Source organism: Typopeltis vanoorti, chromosome 20 (genome assembly GCF_054136105.1).
Source record: "Typopeltis vanoorti isolate ZY-2024b chromosome 20, IOZ_Tvanoo_1.0, whole genome shotgun sequence".
Lineage (NCBI taxonomy): Eukaryota > Metazoa > Arthropoda > Arachnida > Uropygi > Thelyphonidae > Typopeltis > Typopeltis vanoorti.
This window is the reverse complement of record NC_143568.1, coordinates 44,465,055-44,487,628: the sequence shown is the minus strand read 5'-3', so window position 1 is coordinate 44,487,628 and position 22,574 is coordinate 44,465,055. Positions and strand designations below refer to the sequence as shown.

At 35.3% G+C, this 22,574-nt stretch overlaps 1 protein-coding gene across 3 annotated transcripts in view; it reads right to left on the bottom strand.

Annotated features, from left to right (window-relative positions):
- Slmap (Sarcolemma associated protein) overlaps positions 1-22,574 on the bottom strand; it is a 545,241-nt gene that overhangs the window by 12,632 nt on the left and 510,035 nt on the right. For all 3 annotated transcript variants that reach the window (XM_090409867.1, XM_090409869.1, XM_090409868.1), the window contains one exon: positions 7,697-7,831. In XM_090409867.1, the coding sequence (XP_090265993.1) occupies positions 7,697-7,831 (135 nt within the window). The remainder of the gene's footprint in view (positions 1-7,696; positions 7,832-22,574) is intronic.

Sequence of the window (22,574 nt, the reverse complement as noted above, 5' to 3'; positions counted from 1 at the left end):
GACCCATGTCACTGCCATTCAAATCTTGGAGGCCAATTTCTGATTCAAAGTCATTGAAAGCCTGGATTTTCTTTGCAACTTTATATGCTGTTCTGAAGATTCTACAAGTGACTTCTCATGTTCAAATGCTTTTGAATAAGCTACCTACAGTTTTCGTTCTTTTGCAGATTCTATAATTTTAGCAACAGCAATGTGAGCTGAGCTGTTCTTATGATCATGAATTTTTTTACGTAGTGAAGTCATTTGCTCTTTTTTATTCCTACCATAATGAGAAATTTGAATATTTGCCCATGGCTTTGAAATATTCATACCTTGCTTATTCCTTTCTACTCCCAAACTTGCTTACATATTTTACAGCCAATGTTTTTATTCTCAACCAAGAGCCATTCATTTTTGTTGCAAAAATCAGCTTTTTGGTCTAGAGTCCAACAGTCGGGCAGATATTCTTGTGCGCCTTTACTTGTCATTGTAGCAACCATAGCAGCCATGTGTTTTATCCCTCAGTTTTTGCATCCCTGTCCATCGGGTCTATTTTTGCCCCATCACTATCATTCTACGTACTGTTCTCGAGCTTTAATTTTTTAGTTGCAGGAGCGGAAGAGAAAAATTGTGTTATTTTACTATTCATCACATAAAACTCGTGAAACTTCCATGAAACACATTAATCTCACTCACCCACATTGTAAAAGTGCAACTACTTGCGTAGAGAACATCTGCTTGTATGCTTGTTCACATAGAAGTTCCACTTCCGGTAACTACCGTAACTTCCAGCCGACTATCGATTCAAATTGAAAACTTCGATCTTCGAGGTTCAGTGTCAACAACACAAGATGGCAGCACTAGATTAAATGAACCAAAGATGACCTTTGATTTACGTTGTCAACAACCATAACTGAGAATTTAAAATTCAAAAGTCCTAGTTTTGAAATACTTATAAAATATGTGTTTAGGGACCATTAAAGTTCGAAAAGTATACCAGAATACGTTCCGACTGAAAAAAAGCCCTGAGGGTAACTATATAACATATTAGACCTGATGTTGGTGAAATCTGCAAATGCTGACAAGCTCAAGTATTGCATTAAAATTCAATTTGCATTCCATTTTTATAAAGGTCCATGCATATTTTTATTGTTAGTTTTATGAAACTAATGTTTTGGTGTTCCCCAAATTTTTCTTATAATCAAAAGTATTCCATGAATTCAAAAAGGTTAAGAACCACAGCTTCAGAGAAAGCAACTGACACAATGAAAAAGGAAAAGTTGGTCCTTGTTGGGGATCTAAATAGCAGAGTAGGAAATGATTGTCAGACATAAAAAAATATTTTGAGAAAATTTGAAGAAAAGAGCAAAGCTAATAATAATGGCAAATACCTGTTGGATTTCTGCTCAGGACATGGACTGGTTATTACTAACACAATGTTCCAACATAAAAATGTGCAAATATTCACATTGAGAGAAGAGGCAAGGAATAAGAAAAATCTCATTGACTATATTATTGTTGATAGTGATGTTTTCTGCCTGGTGCAGGACACCAGAATGTACATATATTTTGAAATTGGGTAGTAATCACTATTTAGTCTTGAGCAGGATAAAATTGAATTTCATATTGAAAAGAATAACATGTAAGAAAGTTTTAAAGTGAATAAAAGTTGAGCAGCACTCAGATGTGAACTGTAGACTAAAATACACAAAGATTACTGAAGAAAAAATGAGAGTTTGAGAACAGGAACCAAACCTTGGAGATTCAGTGGCAAGCCTCGAAGAAAACCCTGATTGATTCAGCCAGAGAGGCATGTGGTGAGGTTGTCTGCAAGGATAGAAAAATCAGAACTCCATGGTGAACACAGAAAGTTAAAGAGGCAGTGAAGGAAAAGAAGAAAGCATATCAAAAGTTCCTGGCAAATAAGTCAGCTTTTGCTCTTAGAGAATACAGAGACGAATGTAAGAAAGCGAAACACTGTGTAAAACTAGCTAAACAAAAGTCATGGGAGGACTTTGGCAAGAACACAGAAAATAAATATCATGAAGGTGATAAGATATTCTGGAGGTTGTTGAAGAAGCTTAGAAATGGAGGAAAGAGTGCTGTAAAAGAAGTTAGAGATGATAAAGGTGATCTGAAAACAGGAGAAAAAGATATCCTTGAAGTATGGAGTAATTACTTTGAAAAATTGCTAAATGGAACAAGCAGTGATAGCACAGTGGTAAAAAACACTCAACAGGCATACAGTCAGGAATACATATCCATACTTGAAGTAGAAAAAACCATCAAAGGCTTGACATGTGGAAAGGCAGAATGAGTAGATGATATTCAACTAGAAATGCAATATGCACTGTATAGTTCAGAAAGCCTGGACAGAGGGATGAATTCTCGATGATTGGAGTAGAGCTCTATTAGTACCCATATATAAAACGGGAAATAAAACTGAATGTGAGAATTACAGAGGTATTTCACTACTGAGTGTTCCTGACAAGATCTATGCAAGCATACTTGAGAAATGGTTGAGAAGAAGTGTTGAAGAAAAGCTTGGTGAAGAACAAGCTGGATTCAGGGCAAATAGAGGCTGTCAGGATCAGATCTTCACTTTATGACAAATAGTTGAAAAAGCATGGGAATATAACAAAGATCTGTATTTAAGTTTTGTCGATCTGGAAAAGGCATATGACAAGGTGCCAAGAGAAAAGCTATTCAATATGCTACAGTTATATGGTGTCAATGGGGCATTATATCAAGCAATACTTAGTCTTTATTTGAGTTGTAAGTCAGCAGTTAGAATGGAAGGAAGTACAAGAAGATGGTTTAATGTTAAATCTGGTGTGAGACAAGGATGTACATTATCCCCTCTGTTATTCATTATCTATATGGATCACATTATGAAGGAAAGTGGTATTAAACATGATATCAAAATTGGAGATGTTAATGTCAGTTCTTTGCTTTATGCAGATGATGTTATACTTCTAAATAAATCCGCTACAAGTTTGCAAGATTCCCTGACTAAATTGAATAACTGTTGTAATAGATATGGTATGAAGGTCAGCATTAAAAAGACAAAGACAAAGAAAATAGATAGAATTGTTGAAAATGTCAACTGTGTTGTGAATGGAGAACCTGTGGAACAAGTAAAACATTTCAGCTACTTAGGGACGATTTTTAGTGAAGATGGTAAATTAAATATAGAAATAGACAACAGAATCAACAAAGCTGGTATGGTAGGAAGTCAACTGAATAAATTCATATGGAATAAGAGAGAAATTAGTCAGAACACTAAATTAGCTGTATACAAGACAGTGTTCAAACCAGTTTTAACTTATGGATCTGAGAGCTGGGTCAGAAGTAAAACAATTGACCAAAGACTAGAGACTGCAGATATGAGAGTCCTGAGAAAGATTAGAGGCATGAACAGATGGCATCAATGGCAATATCATATTAAAAACGAGGATATTAGGAAAGAATTTGATATTGTCAGCATCCAGGAATGCATTAGCAGAGCTAATCTCAGGTGGTATGGTCACTTAAACAGAATGGGCGAAGAAAGATTAGCAAAACAAGTGTTCTCTGCCAGGTTGGCAGGAAAACGACCCAGAGGTAGACCAAGATATAGGTGGATTGATACGGTACAAAGTGCCTTAGATGATAGAAATATAAGATCTGATAATGTTGGAGTCTTGACAAGTAACAGACTGATTTGGAGGAAAATTGTAGATAGGAAGTTAGTAATGATGTAAATTTTTCATGTAGTACTATCATATCCTGTACACCCCTTGAGAGTACATGTCAGGAATTTGATGATGATGATATAATTTCTTAGTATCTTTAATTTATAGTTTAAGCTGACTTAAAGTTTTACCTTCCCTAATTCTTGTGATACACTGATAAATCTATATCAATGTTAATCCTGAATTAATGGCATCAATACATCATGCAACAGCCTTTCCAAGGAACAATAATAATTTAAACTAAAAAAAAAAACAACAGAAATTACAACTTTTTACATAAAACAGCATATCAAGAAATATGCACTTCTCTTGTCAAGATGGAGAAATGAACAATGTATAAAATAAAAGGTCAAAATTTACATACTCACGATGTGTTTAACTTGAATGGAACAATCTTGTCTATGTATAAGGTAACCTATTTAGGTGCAGTGCTGGATAAGAGATTGAGAATATCTGATAAACATGGAGCAAAATTTTCAAACTAACTATTAATGTAGGGTGCCCATAATTTAAAACACAAAAAAGTAGGACAAACTGTTGGGGGGGGGGGGGGCTTCCTAAAAAAAAAATATATTATTTTCAGCGACCTAAACTTCACCATTTCAGCTATAAAAATTGTTAATGCAATTAAGTAAGGAGCAAATTGTTGAATAGTAAATAGTAATAAATAAAACATGAAAATTAAATTGGCATTAATTTTTTTTAATGCCAATTTAAAAATTTAAATTTCACACAAAAGTGAAATTTAAAATAAAATACATTAACAAGTGACTCAGAATTTATCCGCTTTTCTCACATGAAGTTAAAGCAGTTTGTTTCTTAGAATTCAGCTTTAGTAGCTGATGCAAATGCATTGTTCCTGTTTCATATATATATATATACATATATACATATATATATATATATATACACACACACCGTTATATACAGTCATATCCCGAAGTTATGCGGTAGGTGGGACCAACAAAAAGCGCATAAGTCGAATTCGCGTAACTCTGGGTATAATTTTGCATGTAATTTATATATACAAACATACAATTGGGACCAAAGGTTTACAAAAACACCTATATTTTTTAAGAAATATAATCATAATTGTAGTTTTTTGTACATAAAAAAGAGAAAGTTATTTCGATGTTGATGATTTCAAAAAATCTAATAGATTCGTCTGACAGCATAATATCTTTTTCTTGTCACGCAAAATTTCTTCATAGCAAGCCAATGATTTTTTATTCCTTGCCTTGTGGCTACAATTCGTTCCTCGTTAGCATCTATGTCCTCCAAAATCTGTAAACCTTTCTTTTATGATTGTTCTTACTGTGGATTCCTGTAGATCGAACTTCTTTGCTAGCTCACAAATTTTCATTCCGCCTTCAAAATCCTTAGTAATGTTGAGTTTTGTTTCCAAAGTCAATGTTTTTCTTTTCTTGCTAGCTGTAGAAGAATCGGACTTGCTTCTTTTGGACGACATTATTATTTTTTATGTGATAAAATTTTTATCAAGAACATAACATTAAACAAACGCAAGATTTGTAGACTATAAAAATCGTGTATGAATGGAAACGCACGGAACAAGTCAGTGCTTGTTCACAGCATGTGCGACATTGGCGAATGCAACGGCGCCGGAAAGATACGAGTAGTGGTGAGGCGTGGAGCGGGACGGGAATACGTACATATAAGAAACCGCGTAACACCGGATTCGCGTAAGTCAGTGTATGACTGTACTTTTAGAAGAATGTATCACTCATAATGCTTTTTTTTTTCCTTTAAGCACACACCCATGAAAATCGCACTTCAATCCTTTGAAACAGATTTTTATAATTATTATTGATTATACTGTCAATATGCAACTGATTTTTCTCCTTACCTCCACATATAAGTATGTTAAAGAGAAAAATCTTTCTACTGAAACAATGGAACCAGACAGTGTGAAAATAAATTCTACAATGGTTTTTTATATTCTCAAAAGGAATGTTTTTATTATGAAAATGTCTATTTCTTTCTGTCATTAACAGAATCATTTGAAGATTGTTCCAAATGCAATTTTCCATTTGGTATACATTTTCAGGTATTAGAATTCATTAAAACAAATTGTCAGGGTCCCAAACTTGTGTTAATGTGGACACTGAATTTATAGATGATAAGCTAGTGGTGATGTTTTTCCACTCTACAGTTTTATTTTATTTAGCACTGCTGGACAGAGAATTAAATTTTTCAAAAGGATGAGCTTTAGTTGTGAATGTGTTAAAAACCATAATTAATCAAATTAAGCAATAACTCTTCAACAGTGATAAGTAAATATTGTTTATTTTGTTTCATTTTAATGTTGTCAATTGAGATTTCAATCTCAACTCTTAATTCAAATGTTGATTCAGAAAGAAATGCATTGTTAATACAGTTGTGCATTTATTGATAGAAGAAAAATATGATTTTGAGTTCTTTAAAAAAACAGTCTATTACTCTTTCCAAATCAGACGATAAAGATAACCAGTGTGTACACCAAGTTCTAATATAGTTTTATATTCTTGATCAATAAAGTCATAAAATGACTTTAGTTGTATATCCGCTTAAAGTAAAAATATGAAAATGAAAAATTTTTGCAAGAATACTTTGAAAGCCAGTTGCCACTGCAATAATTTATTTATTCGTATGGAGTTTCCTCCCTTTTTCTCCCCCATCCCTATTGGGGAGAGTTGAGCCCCCTCACGGGGGGGGGGATAAGTATTTATCGCTGTAGATCTCTGTGTGTGTGTGTTCACGGGGCCAGTTTGCCTGCTTGCAGGATGAAAAACTGGCGGGAAAAAACCCTACTCTCCACGCCCGAGACCGGCTAACTTGGCTATGGCTGAGGAAGATCCTCGAATTCTTCACGTCTTCGACGGGAATCGAACCTGGGACACTCCTTCCCCAGTCATATGGTTGCGAAGCGCACAGCCACTAGGCTAACCACGCGGACATGCAATAACTGCAATAATGAAAACGCTACAGTGTTTTTATCATGTGCAATAACTATAATATTACTGTTGGTTCTGAAAAGAAAAAAGACTTAATATTTTGATAACAAAAATCCATATGTGAACTTACAAAAGTTGTTTATCTTATGAATGTTACATGATAACATTTCATATTTGAAATTGGAAACACATTGGCATCATGACAACAAGTCTGGGGACACCAAGACAATTTTTGTGAAAACAGGAGAGATAGGCACCCTACATTAACATCCTAATCAGTATGTAAGGTAGCTGTAACTTACAAATGCCTGTGTCAGTTCACAGGTATGGTCAATTCAATTTCTGTATCACACTGTGTTCCTAATTGGAATGCAGGAATACAAAAGGGTCTTTTCCTCCCCCATTTCTAGATATACAACTGAATTATGATATGAGGATTATCACTGATGGATTGCCAAGACAACTATTTCTATTAATCCTCTTAAATGTTCTTATGCTGCTTTCTGCTGAGAAAGCTGCAATAACCAGGAAACATCCTTCTCAGCAACTTTACATTTCTGTTTATCATAAGCTAAGGAATCATTCAAGCCATTCAGAAATGCCATATCCAGCAAGCTTTATTTTTAAAAACTCAACAAAGGTAAACCTAAGTTCACTCAACGTGCTCCACAAACAAGACAAAACTCCAGACCAATCTGTCCGTGAATGTTTGCTACTACTGACTGCATAGCAAGCTGCAGCCCACACAGTAAATGATTACGAGTGCCTGTAGTTTTCAAATGGACTGCTGAAGTCATATGAATTGAAAAATTATGGATGTGGCAGGCTATCACAATCTTCTCATTAAAGTTGTAATCAGCAGGTATCTGTTTTAACTGTGCATAGATTTTTATTATTGTTAGAGTTTATTTAATTCCCATCTGCTGTACTAAACATCTAAATAAATAAATACTGATACAGTATCTGAGCACAATGAATAAAATTTACAAATTTTAACTATAATAATAATCCAGAAAATACATCAGTACTAACCATTTTCAATTTTGGATTTAGAAGTTGATATTCATCTTTTAGAGACTCCAATTCTCTTTGAATGTCTGCTTTTTCTTCATTACATTCAGAATACCGCTCTTTTAAGAAACGTATTTCTTCTTGAGATTCAACAAGCTAAAAAAATCATTTATGTGAATAAGCAGAATCAATGCAACTTAAAATGCATGCATATAATTAATTAATATAAATGAAAAAATAATCCATGAATGCAATGATATAGAGTGCAGTCATTATTTTCAAAAAGAATTTCAGCATGACCCATAAATTCAGTAATCATAGAATAGCAGTCATATTACAGTAATCATAAACATGCTATTTTAAAATGGAACTGAAGCAAATGTAAAGAACATGACATACAACACTTATTAATACTAACTAAATGAAAGATTCCATATTGCCCTAGTCAAAAATGCCAATAATCAGATATTTAATTTTAATTAATTAGTTAATTTTAGGTTAAGATTAATTTAACATAAAGCACACACAGAATCAGGATAATAATAATTTAATGTAATGAACGCATCACAGAAACTTAAGCCATTCTTGAGGACCCTAAAATTTCAACCCTGTAGTTTAATTCTAGTTTTGTCACGATCAACTCCAAGCTGACTGCAAATTTTTGCAGTCAGCTTGGAGTTGATCCAAGGCACAAACTTTGTTTGCTCACACTTAGTTTAATCCTTTATCCAAGTGTGAGCAAACAAAGTTTGCACCTGAAAGTATCTTCAGGACTGGGGTAAGGTAGTACAACACTGGGCAACTCTTTGCAAAGGTGGACCAAGCTAACATCACTCCTATCTCAGTATCTCCCATAATGCAAACACATCTTGCGAATATGTATAATGTTATGCATTAAGGGAAGGGCCACTACCCAGACTAGTTGACCTTTATTGAGGTCATCTTTCCTATAGGAGTTGCCAAACGGTGTGCCACCTTTTTTTTTATTAAATTACTCTGGATTTAGAGAAAGATGTTGAACGTTTATTTTTCACTTGGTCAGACTATAATAAATTTAGTTTAATCCTTTATCCAAGTGTGAGCAAACAAAGTTTGCGCCTGCAAGTATCTTCAGGACTAGGGTAAGGTAGTACAACATCGGGCAACTCGTTGCAAAGGTGTACCAAGCTAACATCACTCCTATCTCAGTATCTCCCATAATGCACAACACATCTCCCTGCGGATATGTATAATGTTATGCATTAAGGGAAGGGCCACTACCCAGACTAGTTTTGACCTTTATTGAGGTCTCTTCAGTGAGAGCCAGGCCCAGAAGTGGAGATACCAGGCAGAAGCAATAGCGAGGTCATCTTTATCTATAGAAGTTGCCAAACAGTGTTTGTACTACCTTACCCCAGTCCTGAAGATTCTTTCAGGTGCAAACTTTGTTTACTCGCACTTGGATAAAGGATTAAACTAAATTTATTATAGTCTAACCAAGTGAAAAATAAACTTTCAATATTGTAGATTTACATTGATGAAAAAATTTCTATTAACAATAGCCTTTGCAATGTACCTAGTTAATTGTACATAAAGAAGATAGCAAGATTATTTGTTTTGCTCAATTGTTATAGAAGCAAAACATGAAACTATCATAGCTATACTTAGGCTAATCCCAAATACGAAGAGATGATAATGAAACTCCATCTATACTTAGCCATAAGCAATTTTCCAACAGACTTAACAGATATTTATATACTGATTTTGTGGTGAGGTGAATATTCAAAGGTCAAGTGTCAAAACCAACACACAACACAAATGCCAACTTTACTGTTAGCCTTTTTATACTCTTTGACAGCTGTGCATTTATGGGTGCAACACATTTTTATTTTTGAAATCTCATTATGAAAAATCCTGTAAATCGGTAATTAATAAAGAAAGAGCTATATGGCTTTGTTTCAGTAACAAATTATATTGAAATAGTGGATAGTAAAGATCTAACATTATTTCAAAGCCAAATGTGCGTAGAAACTATGAAAGTTTTGTAATTTGACCAGAGAGCTAATCCACTATTTCTTTATATTGGTGAAATATTTAAATAAATAAATAAAATCCTTCCCATCCAAGCAGCATTATCCTGAGGTTAAATTTATGCAACAGAGCCCCCATGTGGAATCCTGTCAAATACTCTGTAAAATCCACTAATATCACTGGGTAGCCATTTCCTTTATCCAACTCCATTGTCACTTTATTATATAAAGAAATCAAATCTCCAATACCTTAACTACTACTCCTGAGATAGTGACTGGGATATAATTTGCTGCTTCTACCCCGAAGTTTCCTTTCAGCAGTGGGACTATTCTCTCCTCTTCCACTCCACTAGCAGCCATTTAAAACATGAGGCTTATATTAAACAGCTTGGCAAGAGGAGATGGAAATTTCCTTGCACAATCTCATCATACACAGGATGATATGCCATTTAATTCCATGGCTGTGTTTGCATTAAGGTTCTGCAATATCCTAAGCACCTCCAATTTATCAACTTTTCCCATTAGTCAATGTCACATCTGGTATTACAATACTAACACCTGGATGTATGCCCTTGCAAAATTATTACTCAGAAACTCAACTATTTGGTTGGTGTCTGTTATCTTCCTACCATCAGCATTTGTTATCCTTCCATTCTTCCCATTACTTGCTTTATATTGAAAGAGCTTTTTAGGATTTCAACTCATCAACTAGCTTCATATCATAAATGGCTTTGGCTTATCACACATGCTGCCCTTTTTGTCTGTGTTTTGTGCTGGTCATGAGCATGCTGATTACCTTTTTTTTTTGTTTTAATATTCTTCCAACAAATTTTTCTTATTCTGCAACTTCTACTAACCTCCCTACTGACCAAAATGTGAGGATTAGGATGTGAAGCAAACAAAAGTTGGAGAAACATGGATAAGAAGTGCTCACCATCAAGATCTCCATTAAAAGGTGTGATAATTCTTCACACTTAGAACTCTTAACTAGATTAACTTGAGTTCATACTCATCTCAGAGCCAGTGCTACTAGCAGCATGAAACATATAGGTTCCTTACAGTATATGCTGTGTAGCTGCAATTTTAAATAGATATATAAATCAAACATCTATATCTCTATTTCATAAAATTGTTTTTTCATAAAAAACATAATTTATATATTATAAATTATGTTTTGTTTATTTATAATTCCATTTATAAATCATCTCACAGAATGCATACAATTTTGATTTACAGGACATAAATCAAGGTATTTATGATGTATATTATCTACAGTATTTGTAGATAAGTTTGCCTACCCATTTCCAAGATTCATGCATTATGAATTGAAAGAAACTGTTATGAAACAAATTATGTATTTGCTAAGCTCTCTGTGTATCATGCAATTAGTGAGATCAATTATTAATGTGATTTTTTAAAATTATTTCTGATGTTCAGTTGGTAAAAAAAGAAAATAAACTTGTGCACTTTCTTTTGAAAAAAACAAAGAACACAGTAAATAACATTTCATTCTGGCCTATAATTTGCTGCTTCTATCCTGAATCCTCCTTTTAGCAGTGGGACTATTCTATCCTCTTCCACTCCACTAGCAGTCACTTAAAAAATGAGGCTTATATAAATTAAACAGCTTGGCAAGAGGAGATGGAAATTCTCTTGCACATTCTCATAATGCACAGGCTGATATGCCATTTAATTCCATAGTCGTGTTTGAAGGTTCTGCAATATCCTAAGCACCTCCAATTTATCAACCTGTATTCTCTCATTAGTCATTGTCACATCTGGCATTGAAATGATATCACTCAATGAAAAAGAAAATAGTACATATTTTATCTTATTATTTTTGGCCAATAGGTGGTGTCATAACAGTTCAGTGTTCAGAGAAAAACCAACATTATTAATTAGACTTAGGTCAAATTTATTTAAATATAAGTTAATATAAATTATTTTATATGGAGTTACATAGAGTGGCACATGGCACAGATACTATCTGGAACAATGCCGTCCAAAATATAATTTTGTGTGTAGGTGTGAGAGAGGGAGACACTGTCTTTGTTATATTTAATGAATAATGATAATTTTTTTTTTTTTTTTTTTTTTTTTTTACAGAGATCACTACATTAGAAGAAATTCCCTGGAATATTACAATTGTTCCAATCATTGTTCAAGGTATTCAACCTTCAACCAGAGAGACTTTGTTCAGTGCACGTCTGTAAAATACACTTGATACTGACAGTGAATGGACTTTGTTTTGAAAGTGAGAGTAGTGGAAGAGTGTGCCAAAAATGTCATGAAAGTGAGTGTCAGACAGTGTAACAGAAGATAGGATGGAGAGAGAGAGAGGGTAAAGTGATGATAAAAAGAATAGTAGTATGACAGATGAAGAATTAGCCATAATGAGGGAGACAGTGCAGTTAAGCAAAATGCTACATAGGATGAAGAAGAGCAAATGCAAAAACATCTGGTAAGTGGTTCGAAAGAAAGAAAGAGGTGCAAGAAAAGAGAAAGGAATGCTTGACTAAGAGAGAAAGAAAAATTAAAGAGTCTTATATGATAATTCTATAATAAGAGGTGTGCTTGACAAGAGAGTGATGAAACTGTGCCAAACAGTGCAAAGAATAATGATGTTAGTAAGGCTATTAGAATGTAAAAGGATAAAGTGAAAGAGTTGATTGTTTTGTCTAGAACAAATGATTTGAAAGGAGTCATGTCCTCCTTTATACAAGTATGGTATAAGGGAGGACATGAGTTACTGAAAGTAGCAAAAGAAAAGAGTGAGAGTAAGGAGGACCATGAAAGTAAATGAGTTAATGCATAGGTTATAAAGGAGGAATGATGTGGAATAACTATTGGTGGATGGATAGGACATAAAGGTGGATGTCTGCATTTAAGTGAATTTGGTGTTCAGTCTGGAATAACTATTGCTGAATGAAGTAAGATTAGATGTGCAAAACCAGGGAAATTAGAGATTTTAGAAGGGAAGCAGTTAAGTGATGTTACACAGATACCAGTGGGTAGTTGAGTGTAAGTATGTGGGAAAAAATGCCACAGTTAGTACTGCTGGTAATAAACCAGAATGGGTTAGTAAGTATAAAGCATAAGGACAGTGGGTGGCCTAAGGGGCCATTTCACTTATGTACACTAATGCCAGGAGCATTTGGAACAAGGAGGGGAGGAGTTTTTGGCATTGGTTAGTTCATCTTCGCCACAGGTGATTGGCATTAGTGAGATGTGGTTGACAGAAGATGTTATTTTATCCCAGTTAGTGGGATAAAATGTGAAGGGCATAGTATTTTCAGGGAGAATAGAGAGAAAATAATGGGGGTTAGGGGTAGATTATAGCTGATGAACTACAACCAAAAAGAAGTGTTCAATTACAACCCAATGAAAATAGCACATTTGAGGTCATCTGGTGTGAGATAAAGGCTAACTGGACAAAATATACAGTTGGTTGCTGCTATAGACCAAAGGTTGGGAAGGATGGTGTGGACAGCAAATAAGCTCAATGAGTGGAGGGCAGGTAATTATTATGGAGCACTTCAATTATGGGAACATAGATTAAAAGGTGAAAAGGATGCATGGGAGGAAGGAAATGAAATTTATGCAGTTACTAAAAAATAATTACTGAGGCAGCATGTAATGGAACGTACTAGGGATTTGAGACTGCTAGATCGTAACTGCCTCAAGGAATTTGTCTATAACCAAGATGACTACCACATCGACACCAACTGATGAGAGGGATCTTATGGTCTTGACCTGGGAGATGGCTAAATGTGTGGAAGTTTCAGTTAAGAGGGAGTATATGCAGAATTAAAGGACTCATAAGTATGACAAACATAGAAGATTGCTTGGAGCAGTGCCATGGATGAGAAACTGCAAGGCCTGTATGTTGATAATGGATAAGAGATGGTGGTAGAGTGTTTGAGGGAAGTAACAGCAGACTGCATATCTAGAGTCAGAAGAAAACATAAAGTGGAAGTGAAATGGATGAATATCATCATTAAGCTTAAAAAAATAAATAAAAATTTGTGGAGGGAATTCAAAGAGAAAAATGACCAGCAAGAACATGAGAAAGCACAAAGCACAGGCCAGAAGAGTGGCCAATGTGGTAAGAAAGGCAAAATCAGAATATGAGAGGAAATTAGCAGTACAGACCAAAGGTGATCCCAAAGAGTTCTTTCAGTATGTTGCAAGTAAAAGGAAGAATGTTTATGAAAGAATAATTTTAATGAATGGTAGGAATGTAACTGAATCAAATGAAATAGCTGAATTACTAAATGAACACTTTGCAAGAATATATCATCCGAGTACAGATATTGTAGTAACAAGAGAGGTAAAAGCTTATATGGAAATAGAGGTAAATGAACTGGAGGTGCATTGGATATTGCAGGCCCTTGATGTGAATACAGCTATAAGATAAGATAGTACAGTTTTACGAGAAGGTGCTACAGAATTGGCTGCATCTTTGACCACATTATTTGTCTCAGCTTTGGGCTGAAACAAATTAAACTTTTCTCTTTAAAAATTTCAATTGGAATTCTAATTCATTTACATGAATTAGAATTCTATGCGGTATCCTGTCAAAAGTCCTTGCAAAGTCCAGTAGTATCACTGTAAACTCATAACCTTTATCCAACTCAACTGTCACTATATTATAAAAGGTGAACAAATTACTGAAGCATGGCCTGCCCTTCATAAATTACTGACCGACCAGCATTTTGTTTGTGGTCAAGGTATTGGAGAAGTTGGTTAAGAGCAAAATACAGGAATGAGTAAATAGGAACAGGATACTATATGGGGGACTAATGGTTTTGTGAAGGGCAGGTCATGCTTCAGTAACTTGCTCACCTTTTATAATTACAGTAGCAGCTGAGTTGAATAATGGGTTTACAGCAATACTGCTGGACTTTGCAAAGGCGTTTGAAAGGATGCTGCATGGAATTGTAATCAATAAATTGCAGCATGTGTCAATGGATATAAAGTTGGTGAAGTGGATAAGAGGGTGGCTGATGGAGAGATACCAGGCAGTAGTTTATTTTGGAGTAGAGTCCAGTAGAAGGCCTGTGACTAGTGGCATGCCACAGGGCTGTTTTCTTGTGCACTACTATTTAATTTGTACATTAACGATATAGGAAATGATCTAAGAGGAACTATTTAGTTGTTTACCAGTGATGCAAAACTGGCAGAGTAATGATTAATAAAGATAGTTTCAATAGTTTCACTGCATAAAGGAGGATCCAAGACTATGGTGGCAAATTACCGACCGATCAGTATATCAGGAGTCGTTGTCAAGGTCTTGGAGAAAGTAGTCAACGGAAAAATACAGGAATGGATTGATGAAAATGAGATACTGTACAGGGGACAGCATGGCTTTGTGAAGGGTAGATCATCCCTCAGTAACTTGCTCATGTTTTATAACAAGGTGACAGCTGAACTGGATAAGGGAAATGTGTTTACAGTGATACTGCTGGACCTGGCAAGAGCGTTTGACAGGATACCACATGGAATTCTAATCCGTAAACTACAACATATGGGAATGGATATAGGGTTGATGGAGAGATATCAAAGAGTAGTTTATTCAGGAGTAGAGTCCAAAAGACGGCCTGTGACTAGTGGTGTGCCACAGGGTTCTGTTCTTGGACCACTGCTGTTTAATCTGTTCATTAACGATATAGGGAAGAATCTAAGTGGAACAGTTCATTTGTTCGCTGATGATGCAAAGTTGGGTAGGCCGATAGTGAATGCAGAAGATGTCAAAGTCTTGCAGGATGACTTAGATAGATTGGAGTTCTGGGCTAAGGAGAATGGATGTCAATTTAATGTGACAAAATGTAAGGTTATGCATTTTGGGGTGAAAAGATTAACAGCAGTATACCACATTGGTGGAACTGTATTCCAAGAGACTGATGAAGCCAGGGACTTGGGAGTGTTGGTGGATAGGGAGATGAAGTTTAGGGGGCACATTGCAAAAGTAGCTAAATCAGCTCACCAACTCACTTGGCTGTTGAAAAATACCTTGACGAGCAGAGACAAGCAAGTTATTGTACCTCTGTACCGAGCCCTGATAAGACCTCATCTCGACTACTGTGCCCAGATTTGGTCACCTTGGTTCCTTCTTGATGGGGAGGAGGTGGAGAGGATCCAGAGGCGAGTGACTAAGATGATAGCAGGTCTATGGAATGAACCATATGAGAACAGGTTGAAGATTTGTGGGTTGCAGAAACTAGTTGATAGGCAGAAAAGGGGAGATATGATTGAGACATTCAAATTGCTAAAAGGATTCTATAAGATTAATTCAGAGGATATTTTTGAGATCAGGACTGGTGGCGGAAGAACTAGGGACACCATGGAAGCTGGGCAAGAGTGTGGTTGGCAGGGGTGTTAGAGCTGGGTTCTTTACTTTTAGAGTGGTAAATGAGTGGAATAAGCTGCCAGAGTCTGTTGTGACTGCTATGACAGTGAGCGAGTTCAAAGCAAGGTATGATAGATACTGTAAGAATGTCGAATAGTTGTGTGGACATGTTTAGGGCCTCCCTCGATGAGTCTAAGGCCTTCCCGGAGTAGCCCGAAATAATAACAATAAAGATAATGTTGATTTTGCAGGATGATTTAAATAGCCTGGCAGTATAGGAAAAAGAGAACAGATATCAGTTTCATGTGGCAAAGTGCAAGTTTATGCATTCTGGGGTGAAAATATTACTAGCTGTTAACCATACTGATGGAACTATACTCCAGGAAATAGATGATGCCATATGAAGTTTAGAGGTCACATTGCTTATTTACTGAAGAGCACCCTGATGACAGAGATGAGCAAGTTATTACACCTCTTTATAGGGCCTTGACGAGACCCTTATCTTGACTACTGTGCACAAATCTGGTCACCTGGGTTTCGTGGAGAGGAGAGGATTCAGAGGACCAAGTGACCAAGATGGTGGCAATTCTATGGAATGCACCTTATGAGGTTAAGTTGAAGATTTGTGCTTACAAAATTGCTTGACAGGCAGAAAATGGGGTGATATAATTGAGACATGCAAATTATTGAAGGGATTTACAGATTTACAAGATTTTACAGAAGAAATTTTTCAGAACAGATCTGGTGGTGGGAGAACTAGATTTTTTTGCTTGGAGAGTGGTGAATGAGTGGAATAGGTTGCCAGAATTTGTTGTGGATGTGAATAAATTCAAAGCAAAGTAAGACAGATGTTGCACAAACACTGGATAAGGCTGCCCATAATGTTTAGGGCTTTTCTTGATGAGTTGGAGGACTCAATTAGGTTGCACTTATAATAATAAATTGATATTTTCTTGCAGTATAAAAAGAAGATCACTGCAGATGTGAAACATATGTTTATCACTAGTTTAAATGATATGTGCCATTTTTGAAGTAGCTATACTTTTACCACTATATTACATTAAAAATGTAATATAGTGGTAAAATTTAGCATGTACCCCAAGTAATTTATGTTTGTCCCAATTATCTTGTGGTTTTGGAAATAAATTATCTCAAATATCAGCAGGTTGAATAGGTGGGTAACCCCATCATCTCCCTAATAAAAAAGTCGAACGTACATCACATATACACTTAAAAAAAAGAAATAAATAAAACAAAACAAAATCCTTTCTTTCAAATTTCAAAGATAATTGTATCAAATGATTTATAATTTTTTGGTAATAAAAGTGAAACAGTGATGATAGAAATTATTTTGAAATAAATACTGTAATAGCAATATCACTATTTCTCTTTAGGATATCTGCTAAACAATCAAATAATTGAAAATGAGACATTGCTGATGTACTCTACACTACTGCTTGATGCTCTTTAATGTGACTTCTGGGGAGGTGTTCTTTCTTTCTCAATAGTGGTGAGGGAATTTTAGCTTTCAGCCTTTTCCTTGAGCTGAGAGGATTATGTAGTATTTCTAAAGCATGGCTTATTTCAGCAATGGCAATCAGCAGCAGTTGCCATTTCTGAAATAGCAATAGTAGTAACAGTAATATTTGGAATTTTTTTTTAAGAAAAAAGACACTATTCAATTTTTTTTTTTGTGTGTGTGTGTGGGGCATGGATATAAACAATTTTTATTCGGTGAAATAACACAAAATATACAGCTAATTCTCTTTTTACACAGCTTTTTTTTTTTTTTTTTTTTTTTTACACGATTTCGCAATAACATGGTTTAGAAAACAAAAGCAATTCGCAATTCTATTTTTTCACTGTATATTTTGATTTAACATGGTTCAAATGCTGCTTATTTTAAAAATTTCTGTTAAAAAGTATTTCCATTATAATTATTATTTCCTAGTGGTACATATGTACTTAAATTTGAATTTTGGGGAATCCCCTCAATGTTTTAAATATCAGTGATTACTCTACGCTACAGAATGTAGACAAATGCCAAGTAGAACTTATATAGCGAAATCACAAAAGAAGTGTTGGTGGCTTTAAAGCAGCTATGCTTCAGGAGATCATACCATTACTCATTAATCGATCCCTAAGACTGTGGGCAATGAAAGGTGGATTTTAACACATTAGCAATGCACTGGAAGGCAAATAAAAAAAGTTGAGTTACAAAAGAAATTTTTAATGAACGGTTCCATCAATGTTTTGTTCCAGAAGTTAAATGCTATTTGATGGAAAAAATCTGGACTTTTTAAAGGTTTATTGATTATAGACAATGTGCCTGTCCATTCTGTTTTAGAACACCCGAATGTGGAATTTTTTTTTCTCCCACCTAATACAACAACTAGATCAGGGTATGATAAGGATAAGAATAATTTACTGACAGTTATTGAAGTGAGAAAGAAATTTCCATTTTGGATTGCATCAAACTTGCTAAGTTGGCATTATAAGAATTGAAACCATCAACTTTAAATACATGCTGAAAAAGTTACTTAGTCAGAATGTGTGAAAAAGAAAAACCCTGTACCTTTGCATACAACTGAATATCGCAATATAATCAGATTAGCACATGCAGTTGGCAGAGAAGGATTTGATGATTTTTCGTCTGCAGACATTGAAGTTGATGGTTGACAAGACTGTTAGTGATGACGAAATAATAGACGCTGTCCTTGAGAATCTTGATGAAAAAGAAAAAAGTGATGATGAAGAGATTCTACTCACTGCAGGATTAAAGAAGGGCATGAAATGGCTAGTAAAATTACAAAGTCATTTTCTTACACATAATCTAAATACTGAACGAGCTGAACAGTTTAAATGTGAACTGAAGTCATGTATGGTGCGATATGAAGAATTATACAAAGCTCTAGTCAAAACAGGATCTCAACGATTAATTACAGAGTTCGTGGTCAAAAAACAGAATTATTGGAAATTAGTGCTAATTTAGTTCTTTTTACTGAAGAAAACGTTTCACCAATTGCAGTATGAACAAGAACAGCAAAGTGTTTCAAGTGATGGAAGTGATTTAATTCCACTCTCACACAAAAGAATGTGGCTACTGTCAGAAAGTGACAGCAAATAAAATTTAACTAATAACCATGAGCGGGTGTTTTTGAACCTTTTTGAATTTCTGTTTTATTAGTGACATACTATTTTCTTTAACAGATACACACACACATATATATGTGTGTGTGTGTGTGTGTGTGTGTGTTTAGTTTGAAAATAACTTATTTGTATCGGGTTTTCACACTTGGGACCATTCTTCTATTTTTTTCATATGCACTGTATTCTTTTTTACACAATTTTTTCTGGAACCAATCTACCATGTAAATGGAGAACTGGGTGCATTTGTAAAATTTCGAATAATTTCAACAGCTGAACAACTCACTGTAAGGTGTAAAGAAATAGTTCAGATTTAGAAGTATCTGCTTCAACAGATACAATATTATTGCTATATTTCTTTTGTCAAAATGGTAAAATGAAGTAATAGGTTTTGATTACTGTCTTTAAAACTTTCATACTAGTAGAACATTAGAGTACTTATTTATAATTCAGTTCCAGGAGCAGGGAGGGAGGGAGGGAGGGAGGAAAGAGACACAAAGCTGAAACATTGCATCTGTGAGATAGAGGTTGAAATGAGCCTGTGAGGGAAGGGCCATCTATGAGTCAAATTGCTCTCCTCTGGACAGCATCCATAATTTTTAAGGAGGTTTTAGGTGCATCATTGCAAGTGTGTATGTGTGTGTCTGTACAGTATTCTAAGGATGGGTGATTTGGGATTTATATAGGGTTAGTAGTAGCTGGGTGGATGTAAAATAGCTTTTTTGAGTGGAAAAGAGTGCCTAGTTTTTTTAGATGCTGAGGAAGCTACTGATGTGATGTGTTTGGTGGCAAAGCTCGAAGAGAGGATGCCGTCCACCGTAACATGAAGTGAACAACCAGAGAACAAGCTGGCTATCCAGTTATAGAGAGTGGCAGGTAGACCAAAGGAAAGCAGTTTGCAAAACAGGCCTTGATGCCACATATGATCGAAAGCCTTGAAAATGTCAAAAGCAACAGCACAAGTTTCTCCAAACCTTTCCATGGCACGTGTCCAGTGGTGAGTGATATATGCTAAGATTTCAGCCTGGATTTGGATTGACATCAGTTAATCAATAACCACCATAGGTGGTTATTGATTAACTGATGAGCTTCTAGGCAATGAATTGGAGTACTGATAACTTTCTCCATTATTTTGGAGAGGATTGAGGTGCTGGTAATTGGTGGGTAGGTTATAAAGGTTGTATCCCTTTTTTTTGGCAAGGATTGGACATATGTTAGTTTCCATGAGATGGGATAGGTGCCAGCTGAGTATAGAAGATTAAAAAGATGACAGAGGACAGGTGTCAGCTCTGGAGCACAATAAGAGAGAAGCCACCAGATGACTTTGTAGTGTTCAGGTTGTTTAATGTTCTTCTTATGTCTTTCTGCCAAAAGGCATAGGAGGCATATGGTGCTCAGTTGCTAGTATGGAATAGAGCAGTGTTTTTCAACCTGTGATCTGCGACAATGGAAAAGTGGTCCACAGGAATAAATATATATTTTTTAATTATCCAAACAAAACAAATTTAAATTGAATAAGTAAAAATTATTGAAATAAATTGGATACTTAAAAAAAACCAACAAATAGCGGCAGAATGATGAGTAATAAAAGAGAGGAGTGAAGTGAACAATATGGTTTTATTGCTTCCACCTTCCCTTGCTGTTTTGTCAGATTTGAAGTAAACATGTATTATCGACATTTCAACCAATTGCTTGTTGTTTATTGATTTTTATTATTGAAGGTTTTCCCTCCTTCAACCAAGGCTCAGTATATCTTCAGAAGTGCTAAGTGATACTTGGACAAAGTGTGTCGTGAGTTAATCCCAGTATTTATATATTTTTTGAAAACATTTTTTAATGGAAAATTGGCTTAGCACTAGGACTTTGAAAAGCAAAGCAAAATGAAACAGGTGATGCTAATCCTGATTGTGATACATGTGTTGTAACAGCAAGTAAATCTGATACTATTAAAGTAGAAGAAACAAGCAGTTCAAAGAAAAAATACAGTAGGAAATATAACAGTTCATATTTGGAGTTCAGGTTTACTACTTGGTGGAGATGAAAGTGAACAGAAACCTCAATGTGTTTTGTGTCATGAAGTTGTTGTTGAACGAGTGCATGAAACTCTGATGACATTTAGAAACTAAACATTGTGATGTGAAAAATAAGGCAATTAAATTTTTACAGCGATGCTTAGGGACATTAAATCATTGAAAACATAGAGTTTTGGACATGAGTTCGATTAATAGCAAGACATGGAAGCATCCTATCTCTTAAGTTTGCGCATAGCGAAAACAGGAACACCTCATTCTATAGCAGAAAATTTACTACTTCCAGATATAAATGATGTGGTAAAAATTTGGCAACAAGTTACTAAATGTTGATTTGATTCCTCGTTCAAATGACACTGTCGGTTGCAGAATTAATGATATGGCAGGTGACATAGAATCTCAGTTAATCTAAAGAGTTAAGAGCCCTTATTATGAGTTACAAATAAACGAGACTACTGATGTTATAAATGATGCGTAGTTAATATACGCTAACCACTCGGCCAGCCTGGCTGGCCGAGTGGTTAGCGTATCCGCTCTCCAGCCAAAAGGCTGCGGGTTCGAATCCCGCCATGGGCATGGATGTTTGTGTTGTCTGTGGAAATACTAATGGCGGTGATTGGTGGTAGATGGCATTGGTGTAGTTGTGGTTGAGACAGAGTTGTAGAGCAGGTGCCCTCCCTTGATGAGTCTTTGGACTCCCTGGAGGTGTCAAATAATAATAATAATATGCTACGTAAGATATGTACACGATGACAACATTCATGATGATATTGTTTTGTAGAACTTTGTCATCTTGAACAACTGGACAAGAAATATTTCGCACTCTCAATAATTACATAATTCAAAGGGATCCAGTGGGGAAAATGTATGGGATTCTGTTTGGATGCCCTTACATGCAGGCATAGTGGGGATTGTTTCTAAGGTCAAGGAAGTAGCTCTGGATATGAATTGGGTGCATTGTTTCATAGTTAAGTGTTAACCTCCAAAAGAATGTCCCCAGAATTTAAAACTGTGCTATACAACAATATAAAGCTAGTTAATTTTATTAACGTTCAACCGTTAAATAACAGGTTATTTTCAGTACTCTACGATGAAATGGCCAGTGAATATATACAACTTTTGCTTCATTCTGAAATTCACTGGCTTTCCAGGGGACAAAGTAATAACAAGGTTATTTCAATTAAGGCACGAAGTTTTATTGTTTGTAAATGAACACACCTCACAGGCAGGCATAGTGGAGGTTGTTTCTAAAGTCAAGGAAGTAGCTCTGGATATGAATTGGGAGCATTGTTTCATACTTAAGTGTCAACTTCCAAAGGAATGCCCCCAGAATTTAAAACTGTGCTATACAATACTATAAAGCT